This window comes from Suricata suricatta, chromosome 4 (genome assembly GCF_006229205.1).
Source record: "Suricata suricatta isolate VVHF042 chromosome 4, meerkat_22Aug2017_6uvM2_HiC, whole genome shotgun sequence".
Lineage (NCBI taxonomy): Eukaryota > Metazoa > Chordata > Mammalia > Carnivora > Herpestidae > Suricata > Suricata suricatta.
In genome coordinates this window covers 158,949,105-158,975,949 of record NC_043703.1, presented here as the reverse complement: position 1 = coordinate 158,975,949, position 26,845 = coordinate 158,949,105, and the positions used below count along the sequence as shown (strand labels likewise).

At 51.7% G+C, this 26,845-nt stretch overlaps 1 protein-coding gene across 1 annotated transcript in view; it reads left to right on the top strand.

Moving 5' to 3' along the window:
* ASAP2 (ArfGAP with SH3 domain, ankyrin repeat and PH domain 2) overlaps positions 1-26,845 on the top strand; it is a 115,538-nt gene that overhangs the window by 8,855 nt on the left and 79,838 nt on the right. Inside the window, exons 4-5 of the mRNA XM_029938575.1 lie at positions 2,104-2,176; positions 20,023-20,168. Coding sequence (XP_029794435.1) covers positions 2,104-2,176; positions 20,023-20,168 — 219 coding nt within the window. The remainder of the gene's footprint in view (positions 1-2,103; positions 2,177-20,022; positions 20,169-26,845) is intronic.

The following is a 26,845-nucleotide window of genomic DNA, read 5'->3' as shown; positions in this document are numbered from 1 at the left end:
GAAGCTTCAGGAGGAGGAGCAGGCTTGAGGACAGGAGTGAAGGTCAGAAACTGTTCTCACTGTTCCGGGCTGAATTCTCTCCCAAGTGCTGGAGTAGATTAGGTCAGACGTGTTTCTGCATAACGGCCCTTCGAGTGGGGGTGGGGACCTTCCGGAGCTGTGATGAGCGTATGGAACGTGTCTCCCCACGAGTGTTCTCTCTGAAGTGCGGTCCATAAAGCTCCAGGAACCAGCATTTCTGACACCGTCTGACAAGTCCCATCTTCTTGCTGTCGCTGGCAGAAGAAACTCCAGATCAGCGCACCTGCCGCAGGGTGCTGCCTTCCAGGTGGCAGACTGGGGAGTAAAAGGTGATGAGTCTTTGGGAGAGAGTTCAGTGTTTACATTCTTTCTCCAAATCCCTTTTCACATCTCAAGGGAAGGTCTGGAATGGAGGAGACATGACCTAGGAAAATAAAAGCTAGTTCTCTACAAGAAATTCCAACTTCCTTGTGACCATTCATAGCTACCCCTTCCTTCATATGTCAGAAAATAATGCTCTTTAAAATACAACTTCTCAGGGTGCCTGGGTGGCACAGTCGGTTAAGCCTCTGACTTTGGCTCAGGTCATTATCTCATGGCTTGTGAGTTTGAGCCCCGCGTCGGGCTCTGTGCTGACAGCTCGGAGCCTGGAGCCTGCTTCAGATTCTGTGTCTCCTTCTCTCTGCCCCTTCCCCTGTTCACATTGTTACCCCCCCCCATAATAAAACATTCAAAAAATAAAATACAACTTCTCTTTTTATTGTAACCACTCTGTCAACTGCCTGCTGCCTTGGGACCATTTTTCTATTTAATAATTGTCGGCCCCGATCCCATCTGTTCTTAGCCTCTACTAAGCGAGTCCTTGCTGCCCTCGAATGGGACTTGGGGTGCTGGCATGGAAGGTGGTTTCGGGAGGCCGCAGGGAGGGGCTCTGAGCTGCTCTCAGGCGCTGTGCTCTGTCTCCGATGACCTTCTCTTGCAGGTTTTTGTGGTGAAATCTCACAATGAGTAATAATAATGCCACCGAGTGTGTGCCAGATCCGGGGCTCCGCACTTCGCCTGCACTTCTTCCTTCCTTTATGGTAGCCTCCACGATGGGTGTCCCCATCCCAGGTTGCAGATGCTCTCTTCCGCCTGTCACCACTGAAGGTGACCCGTTGCTCTTCTGTGGTGTTCAGTTGGGTTAAAGGGAGATTTTACGCCTGAAGCTCTTGAGAAAGTAGAGCTGTAATTCAAACTCCCGATTTGAGGAGTCCCTGAGCAGGTGCTACTTGAGCACCTACGGTGTGCTAGGCGTAGTAAGGGCCATATGCCACCCCTGCGTAGTGGTTGGTCTATTAACGTGTGATAGGAAATGGAGTGTCATAGAGGAACATTAAATACTTAGGTGTACCTAATTCATCATTCAACCTGGCAAAGGAGGTACTGTTTTTCCCTGGTTCTAGAAGAGAAATCTAGGCTAGATGAGGATTAGGCGGAACATGCCTTCCAGCCCAAACACATTAATATCTGGGTCATCACCAGTCCGGAGTGGGTTTGCCTCCCGCCAGACCGTGCGCCCTCTGGGTGGGTGGTGGTGTGGCCTGCACGTTGGCGGTCTTGCCTGGAGTGGGGACACGCTTGTGGCACACCTGCCTCCCCGCAGCCCCGTCGCTCCTCGCCGCTGCTCCCCGTCCTTGGCCTGTGTCCAGAAGGAGCCCCTGGCGGGCTCCCGAGCCCTGCTTGTTCACAGGGAGAATTGAGGCTGGGGGCGAGGGGAGGAGTTGGCCCGGGTTAGCCCTTACCTGTTTTGGGGGTGACTCGGTCTTCACACCACGCTGAGGATTTGTGCCACAGAAGCAGCTCCACGGGGGCCCCCAGAGTGGCTCTCACAGGCCAGGCTCTGACAGCCGTGATCTAAGCTCAAACGCGTTTTAACTCTTAGAAAACTCAGTCTCCTATTGAGGACTTAGTAACCAACTGGAAGATGTTTATCTGCATATAGGGTTGCTTTTTTTTTTTTTCCCATCAGTCTGGAGCACACTTAGCAGAATTTTAACTCTTTCAAACGCATTTTAATTAACGCACTTCTCTGTGTTTTAGGCTTTGGACGTGGACCGGATGGTTCTTTATAAGATGAAGAAATCCGTGAAAGCAATAAATATCTCTGGGCTGGGTGAGTACACATTCTTTCCTGGCAGTTTCCTCGTGCAAATTCTCACGTTAGCACTCCGATGCCGTGCTGCTGATCGCCACTGATGCCTGATCAGCCGAACCTTTTCTTCCAGGCATGTGCATTATGAAGTTGAGTTGGGTATTTAACTTTGACGAGTGTGTTTCGTTTTGTTGTCTAATGCGGCCCGGTGGTTTGAACACCTTCCACCCCCACACAATCGCCTGCGCGGCTTCCTGCCCCCTGACGTGCGGCTGGGCCCCCGCTAGCCTCCTGTGTGAACCAGCTTTGTCCCACTGGCCGCCAGGACGCGGCCTCAGTCCCGCCTCTGTCGTGTGGTCTGTGTGTGATTGTGTCAGCGTGGCGCTTGCATCTCTCCCTCCAGTTCCCCGCCTTGTTTCAGATGACAGTTAACGTAAAAGCACAGTCAGCTACTCAAAGTAATACCGGGTCTAGACTGAGGAACTTTTTTTGAATCATGAGTTCATGACCTGAGACAAGATCAAGAGTCAGATGCTTAACCGACTGGGCCACCCAGGCACCCTGAAAATAATTTAAGTCACTAAGTGACAATGTAGTTTCCTCGGAAACAAGCAAGTGGGGCAGCCTTGGAGGACTGGAAGTGGTGAGGGCTCCCAGAGAGGCTGGGCAGGGTGACGGATGGCAGACAGCGCTGCTGAGTGGGGCAGAAGCACTGCCTTTGCGGCGGCTGGTGGCTTGGCAGGAGGAGGGCGGGGCCAGGGTCTACACCTACAGAAGCAGTCGGCTGTGGGTGGCCTTACATGGTCCCGTTCACCCTGGTGGTGTTTCCCTGTAATGAAGGTAGTGAATGGAGTAGGAGGCCAGGGAGTGCCAGAGGTGCCAGAGGAAGGAGGGGCGCAGAAGGATCTGGAAGTGCCTCCCGCACTCAAGCCTGCCCCCACCCGTGTTGGGCCGTTGTGAGCACTGGCTCTGGTAACTGCTTCCGCCTCCTGCAAGCGAAGGTGGAGAAGGGGCCAGTAGGAAACCTCAGCCACAAAGATGATATTACAGCCAAGAATTGCCAGTATGTTTAGGGGCAGATTTAACAAAAGATGTGCAGGAACTATGTTGAAAACTACAAAATGCTGCTGCCAGAAGTGAAGACCCAAATAAACGGGGGAGGTATGTGATGTCCCTGGGGTAGAGGACTCAATGTAGTTACCATGTCATTTCTGTCCTGCAGGAGAAAGTGACAAGCTGATTCTGAAATTTATGTGGAAATGCACAGGACCTGGAATATGCCAAGCAATCTTGGTATAAAAACAGGTTGGAGAATTTAAACCATCTGGCTTCAGGTCTTGTGAGATAGTAGTGATCTAGACGGTGTTGCCGGGGCTGGGGGGGGGGGGCGCGGGCAGGGAAACAGATCAGTCTGGGGGTGCCTGGCTGACTCAGTCAGTAGAGCATGTGACTCTTCATCTCGAGGTTGTGGGTTTGAGCCCCATGTTGGATGTAGAGATTACTTAAAAATAAAAGCTAAAAAAAAAGTCTGTAAATAGAGCCTCGCTGAGATGTCTCTGCTGGTCAGCACGTTGCCAGGGAAGTCCCGTGGGTGTTTGTAGCTCGTGGTGCTGCGGCATCTGGATCTTTCCATCAGAACAGAGAAGCACAGCCCTCTGTCCTGTCCTGCACAAACAGTAATTCGACGTGGGTCGCAGATTCACATGTAAGAACTAAAACTAAGAACTAGGAGAACGTGTTTACAGCATGGTGCGGGCAAGGCTCCTCGGAGAGGATGCAGGAGCCAATAAGCATCAAAGAAAAAAGTTGATAAATTAAACTTCAGCAAAATCAGACTCTCCTACATGCTCAGAAATGCTATTAATAGCCTAACATTTGACGGGCCCCCAGTCAAGAAACTGAAGAACTGACACTTGAGGAAACTAAGTCAAAACAGGACTTTAAAATGAGAGCATATGATTAACATCCTTAGAAAGGCAAGGGGCGGTTATTAAGTTACTGAAACAGAAAAAAGGTACTAGTGAAAAGGAACCGGTAAAAGGCTTGGAAGTAGAAACATGCGATTGCTGAAGTAAAAACTAAAATTTGCTAACTATTTAGCGGGCTGCGCACATGGGAAGAGGGCTCAGTGAGGCCCCGTGTTGCCGGAACACGAGGTTAAGGGATGGACTCTGTAAAGTAAAAACCAGGAGCCACAGAAAATAGAATCGGAGGGGGTCGATATTTGCTTCCACCCAAAAGGACTTCCAGAAGAGGGAAAAGAAAATGGAAAAGAGGGGACACACCTGCATGACTCAGTCGGTCGGGCATGTGACTTTGACTTTGGCTCAGGTCATGATCTCTTGGTTTGTGGGTTCCAGCCCCACTTTGGGCTCTGTGCTGACAGCTCAGCACCTGCTTCAGATCCTCTGTCCTCCTCTCTCTAGCCCTCCCTTACTCGTGTGCGTGTTCTCTCGCTCTAAAAATAATGATAAAAAAAGAAGAAGAAAATGAAAAGGGAAATTTTTGAAAAAATAATAGCTGAAAATTTCTCAGAACTGAAGAGTTCAGATCTCAGATTGAGAGAGTCCACTGAAATCCTAAGGGAACCAGATTATACACACATGTATATGTACATACACACGGTGTGTATGGTATGTGTGTGCGTACATATGTCTGTGTGCATGTATACATATAAAAAAGATTTGGGGGAAATATGCTAAAAATGATTGTTTTAGCATTCTGACTTTATAGCTGTTTTTCTCCCTTCCCTTCCCATGTTTCATGTATTGTAACATATTGATGTTAAAACGATTGGACAGGTATTCAGTTGTTTATGGCTAAATTCCAAGTGGATGTGAAAGAAGTTCAAGAAAGCAAAGAAGAGGTGGGAGGGACGTCAGTTGTTGGTGACGGAGCTTGTCCTGACCGACCCTGAGAGCTTGTGGACCCGGACTTGGTGGCGCTAGCCGTTGTGCCCGGAGCAGCTCGCTTAGCACCTCCTAGCCCCGCTTTCCTTGGCTCTGAGATAATCCAGTGGGTGAGGATGCAGATCCGCGGTTCTCAGCCAGGGTGTTCGCGCCTCCAGTCTGGTATGGACGCCCGAGAGGCACGTGTGCGTGTGTGCACGGGCGTGTGCACATGCTGTTGGCACCCGGGTGGGGCCCAGGGATGCTGCCGGAGGTCCTACACTGCCCAGGACAGCCCCCAGCAAGGAATTAGCCGGCCCAGAGTGTCACCAGTGCCGCAGCCTCCTCTAGGTGATCTTCCGAGTCCTCTGCAGTATATAAAAAACGAAACAAAAACAGAAGCGCCATGTTTAGCTTGCCAGTGCGTAAACATTGATTACCTGACAGTTGCTGATTTTATGAAAGAAGGAAGTAGAATTAGAATTAATTATCATTGGCTAACACATAACTGCAAGTCAACATATGTAGGAAATGGTTTTTTATTTAAAAAGAAATATTAAAGAGTCTAAAACTCTTCCCTTACCTCTGCACTGAGCTTTGCTGAAACAAATGTTTAAATATCCAAACTGTGGTTGCCAGTCGTTAGCTCTTTTCTTGGATAAAGTCGGGAAACAGAGGAATGATGGTCGTTTGTATGTTTTTGAACACTTATTACAAACCTTGTGCTCTCTGTATGTTATGCTACTCTTTACAAACTGTTCTTATATTCCAAACGGGCAGTGTGAGGTCAGAGGGCTCAGTGTGTTCCTGGGATGCTTCGAGGAACTTGCCGTTCCAAGGACCCAGGACTGCTCGGTGGCCCGCTCCGCTCAGGGGCCGCCACACGCCCACAGTGTGTCTGGCACACTCACTGACTGTCTTCAGGATTTCAAGAAATCACTCAAAGGTGGCTGCTTAGCTCTGTTGAAAACAACAGATTTCAGAAAGTATCTTGAGATTTTTTTTATTTTTTACTGCATTCACTTGGGCTTTTGAGTTTATAATTTAAGGATTGTTCAGAAAGGGTATTTTATATTCTGGTCAGGTTCAAAAGTGATTTTAAAGTCGTAGGTCGAGAAGGCTGTTCTGATTAGAAATAAAAATGGAACACTGTGCTTCTTGTGCAGATGTTGGCCACGTGACCGCCGCCAGTCCTGAGGACATGTGTGTCCCCGTAGGTGGGCTCAATGCTCTGCTGTGTAGCTTTAAACAAGGAAGCGTAGAGGGTGGAGGTGTAAACACATTGGTGTCAGGAAGCAAGCCTGTACGAATTTAGTAACACTGGTGTCTCATCTGCCTTTTTAAATTTTTTTACTTTTTTTTTTTAATATTTATTTATTATTGAGAGATGAGCATGAGCAGGGTAGAGGCAGAGAGAGGGTGAGACACAGAATCTGAAGCAGGCTCCAGGCTCCGAGATGTCAGTCAGAGCCTGACGTGGGGCTCAAACTCACAAATCTCAGGCCCCAAGATGTCAGCACAGAGCCCAACACAGGGCTCGAACTCAGAAATCGTGAGATCATGACCTGAGCCAAAGTCGGACGTTTAACTGACTGAGCCCCCCAGGCGTCCCTCATCTGCCCTTCTGGCCTGTTGTTGAGCGTGGGCCACAAACCCCTTTCCTTTACCTGCCCCAGAGTCCTTTTCTAAAATAGAGCCTGTGAGGCCACTTCGCTGCTCAGAATTCTGTGTGTTTTCGTGTTACCCACTTCGATGTTCGTGCGGGGGAGTTGCAGAGCCTGGGAGAGATGAGGAAGGCCTCCGTGGGCTCTAGAGTCTTAGGGAAGTTGGGGTGAAAGCACAGGTAATCAGGTGTCTGTCTGCTCCTGCAGGACTAGCTGAACATTGTCACACGCTAATGTGGACTCTGAGAGATCTGTCCTCCCCGTTTCCAGATTTGTTTGCTTATGAAATTTCCGCGGACTCCATCGATCCAACATAAGCCTCCCCTTAGTTAAGCACAGTACTCCAGATGCGGACCCCATCCCCAGCTCCAAGCCACCTGTCCAGGGGTCCCGTCTCTGTGCCCGACTTTGGAATAACTTGAGTTTCCCCCAGCATGCCACTATTTGTGTCTTCTTCCCTTTGCGCTTGCTCTTCTGTCTGCTTGAAATGGCATTTTGCCACTTTATTAGAGGAAGCTGAGGCGTGAGCAGGTTGAGAAGTTGGTTCTGGAACTTTAACATTGTACTTTGGGCACCCAGGCTGTCTCCTTCCCGAGGTGCCACACAGCAGGCTGACCGTGAGCCTGACCTTGGGGGACCTCCTATTTCTGTATCTTTTTGACGCGTCTCGTCGATTATGCCGGGCTTGAGTTATTATAAGACCATGAGTCTCCGTTATTTTGAAGTCAGAATACTGATCGCGAAGCCTCTGTTTCAGGGCAGTGTTTTCTGCCTCAGGGAGGTCACCTGGGAAGGTCACAGGGAGGCCTCGTCCTGTGATGTAGCCGACACCGGTCACTGTTCGCAGCAGTTTGGCAACTCTTTCCAGAACTGCTCTTAGGAGCACCTTCTTTTGAATATTTTTGGTGGAGGGGTGTGAGTGAGGATAGATAACATTTTTCTAGCAATAGACATCAGAGGTCGGTGGGGTGCATTCTGGAAGGGGTCTGCCGTGGGCGGAGCGTTGTGGGTGTGCACTCCTGCCTCGGAGGGCAGGTGCTTCCAAGCGCCAGGTCGTGAGAGTGTTTGATGTCTGGAGCCAGCTGCTCGCTGAGGAAGACCACTCAGTTCATGGGTGATTAAAAGAACAACAGAAAGAATTCCCCTCGTATGCCTGATCCTGCCACGTACCTTTCCCATCTTGTGTTCCATAATTTTTCTGAGACTTGGGACTTTTCCTGCCTGCTTTCCTGATTGGCCCCATCTAACTTCTGACCTCCAGCTGTCCCCAGTGTCTCTGTTCCAGGCTGGCTGACCTCTCCTTGTGTCATGAGCGAGTCATGACTGTATCTGTCCTTGGACACTGTCTGCCGTCTGGCCCCACTCCTGGTCCCGCCTGTCCCCGGCACCTGTTGAAGACCCCCGTGCTTCCCCACCCGTTTCTGTCAACCAGCCCCGGACACGGCGTTAGCCTTCTTTACGCTCTCGTACTAGTTCTCTGTGGCTGCCATGACAGCTTGCCATAAACCGAGTGCCTTAAATGACAAATTTCTTCCCTTTTGTGGCCATCGCCGAAGCCTCCGTGGCCAAGATGAAGTTCAATCTCTTGGTGACTTCTGACCAGAGCAGGAAGTGTAAAAGACACTTCAGTGCACCTTCCCATGTTCCCAGGAAGATGTGTCTTCCCCTCTTTGCAGAGAGCTGAGCCCTAGCACAGTGTCCGAGCCATGCCCGTCTGCAGGGCTGATGAGGGACGGGCTGTGTGAGGACACTGCAGAGGCCAGCAGACGGGCAGAACAGTCCAGGTCACAGGTGGACGTGCGTCCCCTGCACCGAGTGAGGACAGAGTGGCCAGAGAAGGTGCGTGTCGCAGCTGCCCATGTGGCGAGGTGGTTATCGCTAGACTAGGACTGGACAAAGACCACAGAAAGATCCTGGCACATAAAGCCACATCTCACCAAGTAGGGGAGGAAAGGAGCATATGAAAGGAGGAAATGGCTGAGAAGATGCAGGGATGGAGTCATCTCATATTCAGCTTTCAGTAAAAACCGGTAAAATGAACAAGAAACCGACAAGTGTATCTCACGACTCTGGCTGGAGGTCACAGGTCCGAGATGGGTCTCGTGGGGCTGAAGAGGAAGTGTTGGCCGAGCGCCTTCCTGAAGGCCCAGGGGCACGTGCTTCCTTGCCTCTCCCAGCTTTTAGAGGCTGCCTGCATTCCTTGGTTTGTCACCTTCCATCTTCAAAGCCAGGAATGGCCGACAGAGTCTTTCTGACACCCTGTCACTGTGACTCCGCCTTACTCTGCACTGCCTGCCGGAACGCAGCGCCCAGACAGGGTGGCGTAAGCCAGACTCTGCGTCTCGTCCTTGTGGGCAGCATGGCGTCCGGGTGGCTGGGTTGCCGTGTCCTCACGTGGTAGAACGTGAGGATGCCCATCATGAGAGCCCCAGCCCAGTGATCTCACCCGGACCTCATTGTCTCCCAGAGCCCGCTCCACGGACCGCCACACTGGGGGTGGGACGTCAGTGTACGCGTGCAGGTGCAGGCGCAGCACAGCACAGCTCCGTCCGCAGCCGGGGCCGAGCCCTCTGCCTCCCGCCTGCACAGGTGAGGGCCCTGTGGTCGCCCTGGGTGACGCCGATGACCCCGGATAATCTCCCCGACTCCGAGTCAGCTGACTCGCAACTTAAATTTCGTTTGCAACCTCAATTCCCATTTGTCAGGCTGCAGAAAGTCTAGGAATTCGGTCCAGGAATTAGGATGTACACATCTTGGAGCGGGAGCAGACATTCTTCTGCCTTCCACACCTCACCTCTGAATTCTGAGTTTTACAGTTCAATCCGTTTTTGACTCGTTTAGCCAGAAATAAAAGTGTACCTAATATACAGGTATTATTTACCCTTTAGATATTGGTCTTTATTATTCTCTAACAGTTATATGTCTGTTGATTCCTACTCCTCAATTAGAAGGCAAGCAAGCCCTTGAGGTTACTGACCCAGTCTTGGAGGCAGCGTCGTTTAGGGTAGGAGCACATGGGTGTTACAGTCTAAGGAGCCTGGACTAGAAATTCACGTGCCACTTGAAAAGCCTGTGGCAGGAAAATTACTTAATCTTTCTGAGCCTCAGTTTCTTCATATGTGAGATGGGACTCTTAGTATTTTACAATGTTGTTAGTAAAGATTAACCGAGCTGACACTTCGGAAGTGACAAATCCAGTTCAGGGCACATGATAAGTGTGGCAGCCGCGGATGTACTTCCTGTGTGTCCCTTGCCGTGGCTGCACGGAAGCTGGGACATCCACACCAAGTGCCCCTAAATACTCGCTTGTGTTCCTGCCTCGAGTTCCGAGCCCGCCCTCCTAGTTGTGGACAGAAGCAGGGTAGGCAATGGCAGCCGTGTGCACTGTGCGGGGTGAGGGTTGGGACAGGGTCACGCAGACGGGGGTGGGAGATGCCTCAGAGCCGCCGGCCGTGTTTTTACAGCCAAAGAGCTAAGGATGGGTCTGACCATCTCACCCGGGACCTACACTGTACCCTCGGTATTGCCTCTCAGCCTGCCAAGCTTTTAATATTGACTCTCTGGCTTTTTAGGAGAAAGTTTCCCAACTCGAGCATTAAAGTCGTGTTCTGAAGCTTCAGAGCGCCCCAGAATCCCCTGGAGGTCTTATTAAAACACAGGTTACTGGGTGGCCCTGCCTTTAGAGTTTCTGGTTCAGTAGGTGCAGGATGGAGCCTGGGAATTTGCCAGTCTACCGAGTTCCCAGGTGATGCCAAAGCTGCTGGCCTTTGAGTCTTTGAGAATACTCCCGCACGTGTGCATGCACACACACACGACTTTAAACATTGGACTGAGCCAAACGGGTATCAGGTATGTCGCTGTAGATACACAATAGCAAGTATATTACATTCGCTCCTGTCTTTCAAAACAGATGGCAATCCAGCCCAATGTATTTTCTGGTACATCTTATGTGCAGGTTTGCAGAAGCAGTTATTATAATGGTCTGGTGAGAAACAGTTTCTACAGTAATTCCCGCCCCCCAGGATAGACTGCTACTAACTCTTAAAAACATCCAGTTTACATTTGTTCTGAAGTTTTTATTAGTCTAAAATTTCCCAAGCTCTGTTTCAGCCCAAAGGTGTTTTCAACCCCTCCAGTGGGAAGTTGAAGCAAGTGGGGTTTTTTTTTTAGCTGTTTGACATATCAGTGGGTGGAAAAGTTCATCTTTATCAAGAAAGAAGCAACAGACTACTTTCATTTTCCCTTCTCTAGAATTACTCAATTTTAATCTAAAATGACTCTGTCTTAATCCAGAATGACTCCTTCTTAAAGACTTGGTGAGACGTTCACCCTTGATCTGAATGTCCTTGAGAAATTTGTCACATCCTTGAAATGAGAAGTACAAAGAAAGAAATGCTCATCTTCCCATAAACCCTTATCATCGATTTTCCCAGTACAAAAGGAAATGAGAATTCAGTAATTTTGTGCGTGTGTGTGTATTTCTTCCTGTTATTTGTGATGCTATTTAGAATATGGCTATGAAATTAATACAGAGCTTAAAATTAATACAGAGAATTGTTTCTACTATAGATATCCTATAATTAGGGGAGATCAGTTTAATGTTTGGGAAGTGACATTTCATCGTGCATTCGGAAGGTCCTATCTATATCTGGCGAGATTTTTTAACTGTTACACGAGAGAAAAACGAAATCATGGTAATTCCCAGCGATTGCCATGAATCTGGTGGAACTGGTATTCCCCTTTGTTGTGGGATTGGAAACTGGCACAGGGAGTTTTTTCAAAGCAGTTTGGCAGTTCAAGAAAAATACAACTCTTGGTGCGGGAAGATGCACAAAGATGCTCATTTTATTCGCCTGATCACGGAGGAAACCCGAACGCCTCCTATCGCTGAATTAGGACCTACTGCCCAAGGGAATCATGGGTCTGGAGCAACACAAAGAAAAAACTGATGATAGAATATTCAGCCTGTAAAAACTCAGGGTTCAAAATGTATGATACTGTGTCTGTGATCAAAAGGAATAGGAGATCATAACACACGATAAAGAAAAGAAAATACTTTTGGATTGATGTTCATAAACTGGGGAGTGGAGACATAATAACAGGAATAAAACCTGACACTCCTGAAGTACTTGTTGTAGGGCGAGCACTGTGCCAGATAAGTACTTTACTTAAATATACCCCTCTGGACAACTTCGTGAAGTAGGTACTGTCCCTAACCCCATTCGCAGATGAGGTCACTGAGGCACAGCAGTCATCCGCCCCGGGCGGCGGAGCTCGCACTTAGAGGAGCTGAGGTTCAAACCCGGACCTCCTCCCCCGTCTCTGCTGCTGCCCGTGGCTCTGCTGCCTGGTGCACACGCCATGCCTGGTGGGAGCGACGGTCCCCAGTGGAGAAAAACGAGGCGGCAGTGCTGTGGCAGCGTCCAGGTACCATCTGGCTGAGCCCTCGTGACGCTTTCGAAAAACTCCAGGTGGTTTTGGGTGATCACAGCTGGTATGACCCGGTACGTGAGGAGCTCAAGGGTGACTCACGTGACCGTAGGGGAAGTATGTTAAAAAAACAAAAAAGGTAGTTACCCCCGTTACTGAATTGTAAGAGCAACATGTAAAGAGGAACCTGAGTCTTCACGCTGAAAACCTCATTGTAGGACATTGGAAGGAGCTGGTACTTCTTCGCTTGGGTGGGTAGGGAGAAGGCGTATGTGAAGGCGTTCTTCAGGATGAGAAAGTGAGGCATGGTGTTTGCTCCTCTCTAGAGGGTCCTTCCATGGGATCAGGCTTTGACTCAGATATGACAGAGAAGCTGGCTGGCTGAGCGGGTCATAGGAAGGGCTTCAGCAGAGGCGCGGCGCCTTCTTTTCTAAGGAAGCCGTAGGGGTAGGTGGTGACGTTGACTCTGGGACCTCGAGGTGTCTTCCACGTACAGGTCTCAGGTGTCTGTGGCCTCTTCTCTCTGGGGTAAGAATAATGGGATTTAAGGGGGTAGCTTGTGGAATTCTGTTAGCAGTGGTCACCATATTAATCTTGGAGGGGTCGCTAATTGGAAGGAACACTAGGATTTGTGACTTAAAGTCCCAAGTATTAACGTGAATCATACCGAGGGTCATTGTATCTATTTGGTGGGGAATTGAAGCTCCTCTAGGCTAGGGCTTTTTGACCTGGTGTATGTAGGGTCTGCGGACAGGCAGGCTTAAGGGGTCTGCATCCCAAAATCTGTGTGAAAGATTATGGAAAGATACCTTTTCCTGGCATCGGAACACTTTTTTGATTTTTACTGGTGTCTGTGATCAACAAAAGAAGAAAGAACCACTGGTCTGGCGAAACCCCCATTTCACAGCTGTGGATATCACCACAGGGCCGGCGTGCGGCCTTCCTCACTGTACAGCACTGAGCATGGTGTTCGGGGGTATCAGAACCTGTGTCCTCGTCTGTAAGATCTCCCGGAGTTGTGGAGGTGAAAGATTGTGTGTGTGTGTGTGTGTGTGTGTGTGTGTGTGTGTGTGTACAGATGTCTGTATATAAGTGTATCTAAAGTTTTTTCTACATGGACGGCAGCTATCACCTGAGGCTTGGAGACCATTGATTTTCCAAGGCTGCTTGTTCCGGGGCTGAAGACTCGGGTAGCTCGCCACACCCCGCGAGTGGTCTTTTCTTCTGGTCCGCGGGCCGTGCTGTCAAAGAAGTGGGATGGGGGGCATCTGGTGAGCGTCTGTAAGTAATGTGACTTGTGTCCTTCAGGGATGAGGAGGCAGGAAGGGGGAGAAAGGCTGGGAGCAGCCTATAGTGACACAGGCATGCGGCCTAACGTGGCCGGTCCAGCTGCTTCGCCAACAGAGGCATCAATGCAGTTGGATGGAACATTTCCAACAGCCGAGAGTTCAGTCCGCAAGCGTTGACTTCCCTGCCTGCTCTCTGTGCCAGCGCCTTGGGGCTCCCTGCTGATGGAGCGCCTCAGCCAGGGCTTCTGGCCCCTCCTCTGGTTCGGTGGGAAGCACTTTTTGGACAAGGAGCGACTGGGCTGAGTCAGGCAGCTGGCTGCTCACCTTCAGTCTCGTGGACCGGATTCTGATGGACAAAACTCCTGTAAGCCTCATCCCCTCTGGGAAGCCGTTTCCAGCTCCAGCCCCAGCAGATGGGCCCTCTTCCTCATTTCAGGCTGGGTTTCTACCTCCTGTAACGAATCCTACAGCGGATCATTCTAGCACATTCATTGTCATCCTGCCGGATTGTGCACTGGCAGTACCAGGCTTTATTCACCTTTGTCCCTCCGCATTCGGCACTCCTAAGCGCAAGTCTCATTGTGTCCCTTTGCAGCCTTTGGGGGTCCCTCTGTTACTTGGGATGCAGTCCTTCATCTGACCCCCGCCAGACGCTCACTGTGCCCCGGGCATTTCCTGGCCCCCGAGGGTCCCCAGGGCCATTCCCTTTCTAGCTGTGCTCTCTGCACTGAACCGACTGGCGTGTGAGTCTTTCTCTTTCCCAGATTTGCTTCGTGAGGCAGGGGCTGTGCCTCCTGAACCCTTAGTGGTCATTGGTGCTCGCTGCAGAACAGCCTCTTGAGTGATTGGGGTGTTACCCTTTCGTAACCAGAAAGTTCTTGACTGGGAGTGCATATGTGGGAGATCACAGAATGAGTACATGCAAGTGCGTGTACGACAGGTTTTCCGCACTCCCAGCCCGTCATCTCAAGTGACAGAAGGGACAACATTAAAAAACGACCTCATCTATTAGATCCGTCTCCATTTTTCACCCTTCCCGCTTACCTCCCAAATGGACTTTTCTGCGAGCAGTGGGAGTTTTCTAGAGGCAGTGGGGCTACGTGGAGTCCTTCACATGGACTCTCTCATTTTGTTGTCGTTAATATAGGGCGGGATCAGAGAGTGTGCGGTGATCGCAGACCAGAGTTTTCATATTTCAGTAGCCAGCCCCCACCTCGATCTTAATTGACTGCATCACGAGCTTCCTGTGCTAGACGTAACCAGACTAGGTACATCCGTGATGACCTCCGTGAGGACTGGTAGTTTCCATAAGGTCAGAGGGGAGCCCCAGGAAGGAGTGAAAGGAAATGAGTTTTGAAAATAGAAACAAGCACAATATGTTGGAGAAAAGGCAGGTGATGAGACTCGAGAGAGAGGCGACGTTTCCCTCTGGGCTTGCTTGTCTTGAGTGTGGGCTCAGGGCTCGGAAAGTAGGGAGGCTGTTCTGGTCATACTGCTTTTGCTTATAGGCCCCGTGTCTCGTCGGAGAGAATTCAGGCAGGTGCTCCAGTTCCAAAGGTCATCTCTGTCATGTCAGCCTGGGCAGGAGAGGCCGGTGTGGGGCAGATCATAATACCCCCAACAGGCACACACAGCCAGAGGGATGTACCTGTTGTAGCTGACACTTCCATTTTATTTATTCTAGATGTTGGTTTCTGATTATAAAGTTGATATGAGCTTAGTTTAGAAAATTCAGAAAAGCTATAGAACAAGAGGAGCTTCTGGCTGACTCCATTAGCAGAGTATGTGACTCTTGATCGCGGGGTTGTGAGTTCGAGCCCCAAGGAAGAAAGAAAAGCAGGAGCACCAAGTCATGGCTGTGGGCAGGTTCCGCTTCCCAGGTGACAGGCTGTCACACACTCCTGGTCTGCGGTCCTGGCCTGGCCGTGTCCGCTCCCATGGAGGCTCCGGGGCTGTGAGCGTGCTCCCCGTTTTTACCACCACTCAGCGCTTTGATGTCTTTTCCTTTCAGACGCTTCTCTGCATTGTAACTTTTTATAAAGTTGACAGTAAACGTGTAGTTTTCTGTCCTGCCTTTTTGTTTTTTTTTCTGTAACATATTTTCTGTCCTGACCATGTTCCTACGTCATCATTTCAAAAGCCTCCCTAGGACTTCACTTTGGAGAGATCGTTCTTTAAAAAAAATTTTTTAATGTTTTATTTATTTTTGATACAAAGAGAGACAGAGCATGAGAGGGGGAGGGGCAGTGAGAAAGACACAGAATCGGAAGCAGGCTCCAGGCTCTGAGCTGTCAGCACAGAGCCTGACGCGGGGCTCGAACCCACGAACGTGAGATCTGACCTGAGCCAAAGTCGGAGGCTCAACCGACTGAGCCGCCCAGGCGCCCCTGGAGAGATCGTTCTCTAACCGGTTACACATTGTTGGAGTGCCGGACAGTCTCTGTTCTCACTCTTTGCAGATTCTTCTGTACACCCACCTCTCAGTCACCTCTATTGTTTCCGTAGAATAGATTTCTGGCAGTGGTGTCGTTGGATGGCAGAACTGCTGTAGACGTTCAGCACCGATGACCAGATGGCGAACTGAACGGCTTTCATCTGGGGTGACCCTGGAAATAAAGCTCTAAAAATGGATGTCTCCCACGGGATGGATGGTCCCAGGGCAGAGATCTGTCGGAAACAGGGACTGTCTTTGATCCCGTTGGGAAATAGTTCTCCCCGGAGCCATGCGCTCCAAGTCGGATGTGAAACTCGGCGATGCGCAGGGTCGCCAGCGTGCGGGGAAATGGTCTCCTTGATGCTCACTTGCGTATCCTGACATTAAAATTGTGGCCCGCAGGTGAAGATCAGTCACCGCGCGATCTGGGGGCATCTTTGTGAAGCCGCTACTGTGGAGAACACACGCCTCTTCCTGAATGGCCCTTGGCGGAGCTGTTTGCGTGGGTGGTTGGGACGTGCGGTGTCAGCAGGGGCTGACCTGAGTGGCCAGCGGTCTGGCCAGGAGCAGGGGCTCGGATGGTCCGAGTCGGGGTGACCTACCCACCCCCAGTTCTGTCTGGTTGTGGCCCTTGGTGTTTGGGTTACCGGCGCGTGTGCTCAGCTGGCGGACTGTGACGTTTCTGTTCTCCTGGAGCCGAGAGCGGTGGCTGCGTGCTGAACGGCCGGGAGGGCGTGGGGGGCTGGGTGTCAGCAAACCCGGGCTCTTGCTGCCGATCTGCTCTGTGAACTGAGCAGGTCAGCACCCTCTCTGAGCTTTGCTTTCCTGTCTATAAAGATAGGATTCTGGACCAGCTCCCATTTCTACTGAAAAGACCGAGGCGTGGGCATGGATGCCCCGAGTGGACGGCTCTGGGGCCCGTGCTACCCGTGGTGGTTCTGGGAGTTGAGGGCTGCGTGCAGGCCGGGCTTTCAGCCTGAGAAGGCCTCCTGGGCCTCTGAACGCACGAGGCTCCACGCTGCTCGCTGGGGCTGATGGCCTTCCTGTTTCCTCCCGGTTCAGAAGTGACCACCTGGCCTCGGAGCCCCGGTTCAGAGGTCCCCTTCTTGGCGTCTCTGAGTCCTCAGCACGTGGCACATCGTAGGCCATCAGTGGCGGGGATTCGTGTGTCTGTCCCTAGACACTGGCGCTGGCTACCACGTGCGCCCTCGTCGTGTCCCACCCCAGCTTACGGTCCCCCCCCCCACCCCCCGTCGCAGGCTTGGAGGTAACAAGTGAAACATGGGAGGTGGAAGTACGGGTTGGTTGGAGGTGAATCGGCCCGGGACCCCTGCTGTCCTCTGGCACCGCAGGGTCCCCGCTCACTTCCTCGCTGTGCCGGACTCTTGGGATGAACGGCTGCCTTTGTCCTGTTGGCATCCAGCTGGTTTTGCTTCGACTGTAGGCACTAGGCCTTCTCCTTGATACCAGGGTTTTTAAAAATAACAGAATCAAGTAGACTAGAAAGCACACATACTTCTAAATTCAGGATGTGCGTGTGCTTGCCTGCTTCGTAATAGACTTTTCCGTGAAACTCTCTCACTTCATCCCTTTAATTGGATTGGTGGGAAGTGTGACTCTGGGGCAGTGAGGTGCGGGATCTAGAAGGAAGGGCCGCGGGGCTAGAACTGAGAAGAAACAGGGTCTTGTCCTGCCGTGGTCTCAGTGACTTGGATCCTCATCTTCCCAAGCCCCTCCCACACGAAGGATTTCTGGCTCCGGATCATTAATAAGAACCAGAGTTTGAGATATATTTGAACATCGGGGGAGGCAAGAGAGTGAGCTCTTTTTAGAAAAACAGCTTTCACAATTTTGTAAATAAAAGCCGATAGACCAGTTTGGCTTCTCTCCAGGAACTTTATTCCCAAGCTATTTATTTTGGGTTCCTATTTAAAGTTTGTTTTCGGCAAAAGAAAAATAAAGGCGCTCCACTACTTTCTGTTCTCTAGTAGGAAAATCTCAAAACTTTGGGCGATCTGGAGCAGTGGGTCAGTCAGTTAATCTGTATTGATGGAGGGTTTTCTGTGCTCACAGTGGGCCACATGCTGCTGTTTCAGGAAGACCCAGAGAGATACGGGGCGACGGTCTTTCCCAAGAAGCTACAAATGTGTTCGCAAGGAGAGAAATTTGTGTTAAATACCCCAATGAGATTAGCGTGAAGAGGGTCCCACTGACCTAAGTTGGGACAGTTTGAGCATCAGAAACTAATGACTGCAGTGAACAGAACACCTGAACTAAGTGAGATCACGGCGACGATGATGAACCAGACGGTTCATTGATCACGGTTGGGGTTGCGGGGAGCAGCACGTTGTTCTGAAGATTTATAAGGGAATGGATGCTTTAAACATAACGTGTACGGGGCAGTTTGCTGAGAGGCCAGAAGGAGGACGACGGAAGCTCACTCACACTTCCTGGTGCTGGAATTGGCTGTGTGTCCCGCGTCGGGCTGGCTGCCTGCCAGTGAGACCGGGCGGCTCCCCTGTCCCACAGGTGACTGACCGGGGCCGGGAGGCAGCCGTGCAGTGAGCTGGGAGTGGACTTGACCCCTGCCCCACCTCTTACCAACTGTGTGATCTTGGCCAAATCAGATAATAACCCCCGAATCCCACCCTATTCAGAAGGCAATAGGGATGATCTTATCAACACCCCAGAGTGTTACCAGGTTAGCTCGAACAAGGGCTGAAGGGCCACCTAACAGGCACGAACTGAAAGGGAATTCCCTCACCCTGCCCCTGAGTGTTCACTTCGAGCGGGTCAGGCCCCATTCTGAGGGGCCCCCGCATGGCTCCCAGGGCGACCTTGGTCTTTGCATTCCTGTTTTCTGTCCCCCAGCGGAGTGACTTCAGCACCAGACATCTGCCGTGGCTGTCACTCCCTTCCCAAGCCACACTGGAATTGCCCATGTCTTGACCACCAACTTTTGGAATCGTGGCTGGAAGGGAGCCGCACGGGCCAGAATCACAGCTAGCGCGAGCGGAGAGGTGTACCCGATCCAGCTCTGAAGTTGGATCTTAGACGTCAAAACCCTGGGCTCCCGGCTTCGGCTAGCAGGCCATCTCTGAGGGAACCGGCCACCAGCGTGCAGAGCGGAACCGCGGGCTTTGGGGTGCGACGCCCCACCCGCTGGTTTGGCCTCTGGCTTGGCCACACGCTGACCCTGTTTTCCAGGACGGCTCATTCCACCTCTTTGCGCCCCGATTTCTTTTCACCACGATGAGAAAAAATGTATACGTCCTACAACGTTGTCGTGAGGTGTAGAAAAAACACATCATCTGTGCATCATAGAAATGACGTCTGTGCTGCCATGGCTGCCAGTCAGTGCTGGCGGGTGGGTGCTGAATGTGGCCGGACCCTGTGCCCCCACGCTGCGCTTTGATTCTTCCCTGACCCTCGTGGGTGACCTTGACGCAGCTGAGACCTGGGGTCACCTACTCGTTGGAGTCATGCGCTCCTTCCGTGTCATGGGAAGTGGGGCCCAGAACCCAGATCTGAGGGCTCTCCCACTCTGCCACCCATTCTTCGGGACCCGTACGTGTGTTTTTCTGTCTTGTTTGCTGAGTGTAGGTTCAGAAATGCATTTAACTTATCCAGAGTCTCAGGTCCTTTTCTGAAATGGCGAAGAAAAAAAACAAGGAAAAAGGGCTTGAACAGTGATAGTAATTTTCTCTTCTGTTTGTTAGACCCGTCGGAATGCCCTGAGGCCGCCACTGTGGGGTCCAGGGCATAGCGCCTCCCTATAAGGTGCAGACACACCATTCATGGATCACAGGGTCAAGGCTCAGGCTCAGGGTCAAGGGCGGCCCGTCACAAACAGCTGTTCCCCTTGCTTGCCCTGGTTTTCAGGCCCAGGGTTGGCATTGGCTGGTGGTGGTTTTCTTCTCCCGAGGAAGGAAGGGTCTAGTGGCCGTCCCTCTGGGTCATCACGCTTGTCCTTTGGAATCCGTTGCCAGCACAACGGGACATTGTCAGGACGGCACAGTGACTTGTGTTCCTGGCACACGTTGACTTCTCTCAGGTGTTTATCCTGCTAACACGTTCAGTTTTAGTCACAGCTAAGAAGAGGCTGCCAGGGACGGGGCGGGAGAGGCGGCCGCACTAACCGCGTCTCCCCTTGCTGCCGCAGCTCACGTGGAAAACGAAGAGCAGTACACGCAGGCCCTGGAGAAGTTCGGCGGCAACTGCGTGTGCAGAGACGACCCGGACCTGGGGAGCGCCTTCCTGAAGTTCTCCGTGTTTACGAAGGAGCTGACGGCACTTTTCAAGAACCTGGTAAGTGTCCACGTACACACGTGACTTTATGTTTTATTTTACTTTACTTTTTAAAAATTTGTTTAATGCTTACTTGTGAGAGAGAAAGAGAGCGAGCGCAGGGGAGGGGCAGAGAGAGAGGGAGACAGAATCTGAAGCAGGCTCCAGGCTCTGAGCTAGCTGTCAGCACAGAACCTGACGTGGGGCTCAAACCCACTAACCGTGAGATCATGACCTGAGCCAAAGTCAGATGCTCAACGGACTGAGCCCCCCAGGCGCCCCTGCTGTTTATTTAGATGGAAAGGTAGCTCAATAGAGGATCGTTAAGGTTCGTTTGATGACCGGGGAATAAATTTCATAGCTCTTGTGGTACCTAAAGGAATTCTATTTTTCATCACATCAGGTCACGTTGGAATAAATTTTAGAATTGCAGTTTTTATGGTCACATGGCTTTTTAAATTAAGTCAGCCTTTGAAATATGCACAGCTGTGGGACAAAATGGATACAAGCATTCATCTTCTTAAGGGCTTCTGACTTCAATTTTTAAGTTTCTAAACTATGTAGCATAGTCTGTTTCTGGTAATTATGGCAGGCGTTTAAACTTACAATATTTAATAAATATGTTCCAGGCCTGTCTTACACAGCAAGGTAACCTATAATCAAAGCACAGAAATTGCCATGAATATTTAAAGGCCTTTTATGCTCCCAAATGCAGAGCCTAAAACAAAGTCACTTCTTGAACGGGCGCGCGGAAGCATGAAGCAGGCGCTGCCCACCTGCGCAGGTGCCGGGGGCCGGTGAACGGAGGTCTTTCTTGTGCGTGGCAGCTCTGGGCCTTCCCTTGGGCAGCAGAATTCTGAACAAGGGGACAGCCTGAGAGGGTGTTTGTGACCTGCCTCCTGGTTTCTTCCCCTGGGGGTGGGGGAGGCCATACACCAGGATGGTCCCTGCATCTCTTTCCTGTTTCGCTCTCCCAAGGTCATGGGTGACCAGAGCAGGTCAAGGTCACAAACAGCAGTGCTTTTCTCCTTTCTCCTGTCAGCAAGCAAGTAACAAGTGAAAAAGTAACCCATGGTTCTTGGAATGGTGATGAAGGCAGGTTCCGAAGTCTGGCCAGCCGGAGGAGGTGGAAAGAAGGGAACGTGAATGAGGGGAGGGGAAGGGCCGGGGAAGGAACCAGATCCCAATGCTCTGCCTTCACTTGTTAAAGGGTCGTCATCATAAATGGTAGAACTAAAGAGCTGTTATTGTGCTAAAGGTTTTTACTCAAGTTACTTTGCAATCTCTTGGGGTTTTATCAAGTTGGGCACCTATTTCTTCCTGCACCAAAGGGGCTGACAGTGAAGGGGGGGTGTTCCGGCCCCCCATCAGCCGCTCCCTGGTCCCTGGCAGACATGCTTATTAGGCCACTGAGTCAGATTGGAGCTGCCCTTTTTTTTTTTTTTAAACTGGAGAAGGGGCACCTAGGTGGCTCAGTTCGCTAAACATCCGACAGTTGATTTCAGCTCAGGTCGTGATCTCATGGTTTATGAGTTCAAGCCCCTCCTCACTGACCATGCAGAGTCTGCTTGGGATTCTCTCTCCTCCCTCTGCCCCCTCCCCAGCTTTTTCTTTCTCTCTCAAAATAAATAAGCACTAAAAACAAATTTGAAACTGGAGAAACTAAATGGCCCCAGGGAAGACCTGTGGGCGTCTTCCTGTGACACAGGGGGCCGCAGACCCCCCTCGAGTCAGCCCCTTCCCTGCTCTGAGCACCGCACTCTTCAGTGGGAGCCAACGGCCTGCAGAGTGAAAGACCAGGATAAGCAGAAGAAAGGACGTAGGGGAATGGGAAGGGTGAGGAGCAGAAGAGAACTTCAAAGAGACTGCATTTAATACCTCAGAGAGATCAGGGCAGACCTGCGTCTGTGTCAGAGGGAAGGAGCCGGGGATGCCGCTTATCGTTAAAGGAGAGAGACAGTTGTTATAAGAAAATGTAAAGGCAAAACTCCAGTGAGAAGGTTGAAATCGAGGCCTCTCAGAAAACAGAGCAAAAATAAAGCAAAACAGAAACATGGAAAATAGAAGACGAGCTGAGGATTAGTTCTCCGTGGATTGGTCCCTCAGAGAGCATGGAAACCAGGAGGGCGTCGTGGGCACGGGGCTAGAGATGGCCTCTGGCGGAGGCCGGAAGGCTGCCCAGGGCCCAGAGCAGTGGGAGAGGTCCCTGCCCCAGGTGACCAGTCTTAGCACTTAACACGTCAGTGGTGTTGGGTGCCTGCGGGCTCAGTCAGCTGGGTGTCCGATTCTGGATCTCAGCTCAGGTCCTGAGCTCACGGTTTTGGGAGTTTGAGCCCCGGGTGCTCAGCCCTTGTGTGTCAGCCCTCTGTGCTGACAGTGAGGAGCCTGCTTGGGATTCTCTCTCCCTCTCTCTCTCTCTCTCTGCCTCTCGTGTGCTTGCTCTCTCTCTGTCTCTCACTCTCTGTCTCTCTCAAACATTTTAAAAGAAAGAATCAGTGGTATGGGACATCTCAGCAGGAACACTGAGCAAGGCCACTGACATCCCGAGGAGCATGATTCTAACCTGGGTTTACTGCAGCCGAGCATGGGGGTAGAATTAGATATTTTCAGGCGGGCAAGGCTCAGAGAGTGTGGGGCCAGCGCGTCACTTCTCTGAAACTCCTAAAGGATGCGCTTTGGCAAAATGAGGAGGGACGCCAAGAAAGAGGAAGATGTGTGAGTCAGGAAGCAGGATCCAGGCAGGAGGGAAGCGGTGACAGGGATCCTGGAAGGCTGCAAAGGGACCGCCAGCAGGGCCTCGAGCAGGGGCCCCCCTGCCCCCAGGCACCTTCTCTTTCGTCTTCATTCAGCTCGTCTCTAGACCAGCTTTCCTCCGCTCGGAAATGGAGAGAACAGGGCCTTACCCGGTTTTGTGTGTGGAATATGCTGATTGCTGCATTCATCTTAACTGATTTCATCTTTACAACAACCCCATCGAGCGAGTCCGTGTTCCCCCGCTCTGTAGGTTATATAACTGAGGTTGGGGGGTGCAGGGGGAGGTTAAGCCCCCGTACGTGTGCCTGCAGGTGAGGAAGGGCTCGCCTTCTGCACACGGTGGAATTGAATAAGCGAGCTTGTCCTTAGTTATCAACCTGAGCAGCCGTATGCTTAGACAAAACCGTCCCTTCTTTTCTTGATTTTCTGCAAAACTGAAGGCCGGGTAGGACGCAGACCTTGCCACTACTGCTCCGCCCACCACCCCACGGCTTTGACCTCTGTGGGAATCCTGGCAAGGCCTCCCCACCCCGCTGTTCGCAGTAAGTTGCCAATGGCCATGGTTAATGAGCACCCATGGGGCAGTCACCCGGCGTGAGGTGGTCAGGGGACCCTTGTTCCTGCTGGAACGAGTCCTCCTGACGGCTGGGTGAGGCCCCGTGTCTCTGATTGGGGCACACACTCGGTAAGTGACTTACCGGGTCCTTAGTGAGCATGTGACAGAGTTGGGATTCACATCCAGGTCTTAAAACTCCAAATCCAGGGGCTCCTGGGCGGCTCAGTCAGCTAAGTGTCCAACTTTTGATTTCAGCTCAGTCATGACCCTACGGTTCGTGGGTTCGAGCCCCATGTCAGGCTCTGTGCTGCTGGCCCGGAGCCTGCTTGGGATTCTCTGTCTCATTCTCTCTGTCTCTGTCTCTGTCTCTCTCTCTCTCTCTCTCAAATAAAACCCAAACCAGAAAAAAACCAAAAACAACTACAAATCCATACTGTTTCCACAGTGGCATTTAAGGAAGCTGAGGCTTCTTGTCACCTGTGCTGGAGGGGAGAGGACGGAACAGGAGGGGTGGCAGCGCGGGGAGCGCAGAGGGAAGTGCAGGCCAGGCCGAGTCCCGGCGGCCACGGGACAGACAGGTGTCCTCAGTGTCCTCATCCTAACACAAGGGGGGAAGCCAGGCCCGCCTCGGAGAGGGACAGGAGGGAAGGAGTAAGTGGGAAAGGATTTCCGCAAATTAAAGCCGCACACAGGGATATCCTAGTGTCCTGCTAGGAGATGCTGACTTCAGTCCTGCTAATGGGTCAGAGCTTCGAGACGGCATCACTTTAGTTTCAGCTTTTACTTTATGGAGTTCGGGTTGTTGATCCTGTTTCTGGCAAAGATCAGAGAGAGGGGCAAAGTCTCTTACTTGTACCAAAATTAGCATTAGCTTTCACCAGGCCTGATTTTTGGGGCTGGGGCCGACGGGGAGCTGCCCGGCCACCAGAGCGCCAAGCGGCTGCGTCTAAGAAGCTGTTGCTGAGACTAAGCTGATTACAGGGAAATTCTCCTTTTTTGGTATTTCATATACCGTTCCTATTCCTATTTTTGGTCACATCTGTCCTATCTCTTATTTTTAAAGCCTTCCTCTTACTTTTTCTCAGGCATTTAAAAACATTTCGGTTTTGGGTGGCTGAGATTGTCTGTTCCCCCCTTGTCCGGAAAGAAGAATTACCGCCCACCTGCTCTGTGGCGTGAAGGGATGTTTATAAAGCAGTTGGAACATGTCCAAAGAAAGGCCCACTTAGTATGAAGTGAGATTTTGTTGCTCGTGGGTGAGATTCTCACCTGCAGAGAGCCGATGAGTATTCTCTGTGGCTCTGCAGAGGGGAGGCAGAAGCGAGGCAGCCCCAGAAATGTAACATGTGTGGAAGAAGCTGGTTCTAAACTCAGCCCAGTTTTCTTAGGTTCTCTTTCCTCCTAGCAGATGGATGTGAGAATCCTGGAGAGATTTTCCAGGGACCACTTCTGTGCCGAGAGGTGGCTCTGCATCTGAGGACAGACTGCCGACAGGTCATCCCCAGATGCAGAGTCCCGGTGTCCGCTTTCCGAGAAGTGGGTGATGAGCTCGATGCTCAGAGGTTGCAAACTTCCCCAGGGAAGGAGGGCGTCCCAGCGTGAGATCTGGGGGTGGCCCTGGGGCCCAGGACGTTTCACTTCTCTAGCGTCAAAAGAGGAATTTGAGAGTTGCACTGACCACCATGCACAGAAGTCACGAATTTATTGTACACAAGTGATCGGCGTCACCAAGCATCAGAGTATCACAGTGCCGAGCTAGTGAGGTTCTGTTGGGGCACGTGGTAGCCTGCTGGCAGTGGCCGTGGGATGTGGCTGGAGCCTGGCCGAGAGGTGCCCGCCCCACCGCATGGGGAACAGTAAGCAGGGTCCTCCTGCCCGGCCTCCGCGGCCGACGGCACGTGAGCGGATGCCCCGCATGGATGCAGCTCCTCTCACTGCTTAGTGCACAGGGAGCTTCCTGCCGGCGCCGCCACCCTCCGTGCGGACGCAGACTTTTTTTCCTTTAACTTCTCTTATTGAAAATGTCTTCTATGTTAAAATGTCTTACTTTCTTATCAGTAACAGGGACACTGATCGTAATTGCCTCTTTTCGGGAGGAAAACTTAACCGTTGTTTGGGGCACAAACTAATGAGCTGCCCTGCGGTGCAGGCGCTCCCCTAGTGTCCTGTCCGTGGTATACCAGGCCATCTGCCCCTCGTTCGGTGCCAGACTGTGTACTTCCCATTTCCGACAGTTTGGCACCCTGACTCTCTTTTCCCTGTTAATGCTGGTGTTTTGGTGCTGCCACGCCTGCCTCCACGGTTTCTTGCTCCACAGCGCTGGGAGCTGGAGGCGAAGACAACTTGGCTCATAGGCTTGTCTGCAAAGTAAGTCTCTGAGCTTTGAGTGAGGAGAGCTGGAGGGCTCCTCTCCTCTCCTCTCCTCTCCTCCCCTCCCCTCTCCTCTCCTCCCCTCCCCTCCCCTCCCCTCCCCTCCCCTCCCCTCTCCTCTCCGTCAGAGCTGCCTCATTGCAATCCCCGTGGCACACTGACATGTGGAAGTCAGAGGAAGTGGGGAGCTGGGGCTGGTAATGGGGGTGACTGCTGCCCCCTGGGTGCAGGGCCTGCTCTGGTGCCATCCAGGCAGTAAGTACCGCCATCTGGCCGGAGACACACAGATGCTTTTATTAGAAGCAGTGCGTGCTCCCGTGGCCACTGCAAATACCACAGAGCCCTGAGAGTGCGCCTCACCCTGGGTCCCTGGGTCCTGAGTAGAGGTGGGGCCAGGGCGTCCTGGGGCCCCGCTTACAGGGCTTAGGAACACTCGTCCTGCACGCATCTCTAATGACTTGTCAGGTGCACGGAGGACACACCGTTATGAAAACATCATCTGAAAGTGTTAATGGGCTCAAACCGGGGTTTGTCTTTGTTCTCTCTCACTGTCCTGTAGTTTCTCAATTGCTGGCTATTAAAAGGGACAACCGCCATGATATAGGGAACGTGGAATTTAAAAAAAAAAGCTTTTGTGAAATCTGAGAGGTGACGTGTGGACAGATGGGGGTAGAAGGTATGAATGAAGGCAGAGGGTCAGTGGTACCCTGGTGGCCGGAGAGCTGGAGGAGCAGCCTGATGAACGACCTCCGTGACCTTTGTCCTGACTGTAAAAGCAGAGGACAAGTTCTGGTAGCGGAGGAGCGGCGTTAGGGGAGGAGGAGACAGCAGGTGTTCACTGTGCTGGAGGGGGGTTGGCGAGGGGGAGAAGGTGGCAGAGGGACGGGGCTGTGGCTGCAGGAGGTTGACGGTACACAGGGGCCTCTGAGCTGCGCTCCCAGTGTCCCCTCCTGCTGGCCAGGTGCTCGGCCCCAGCGGGGAGTTGTCAGCGAACTTACACAGATAAGTCAAGGTCCCA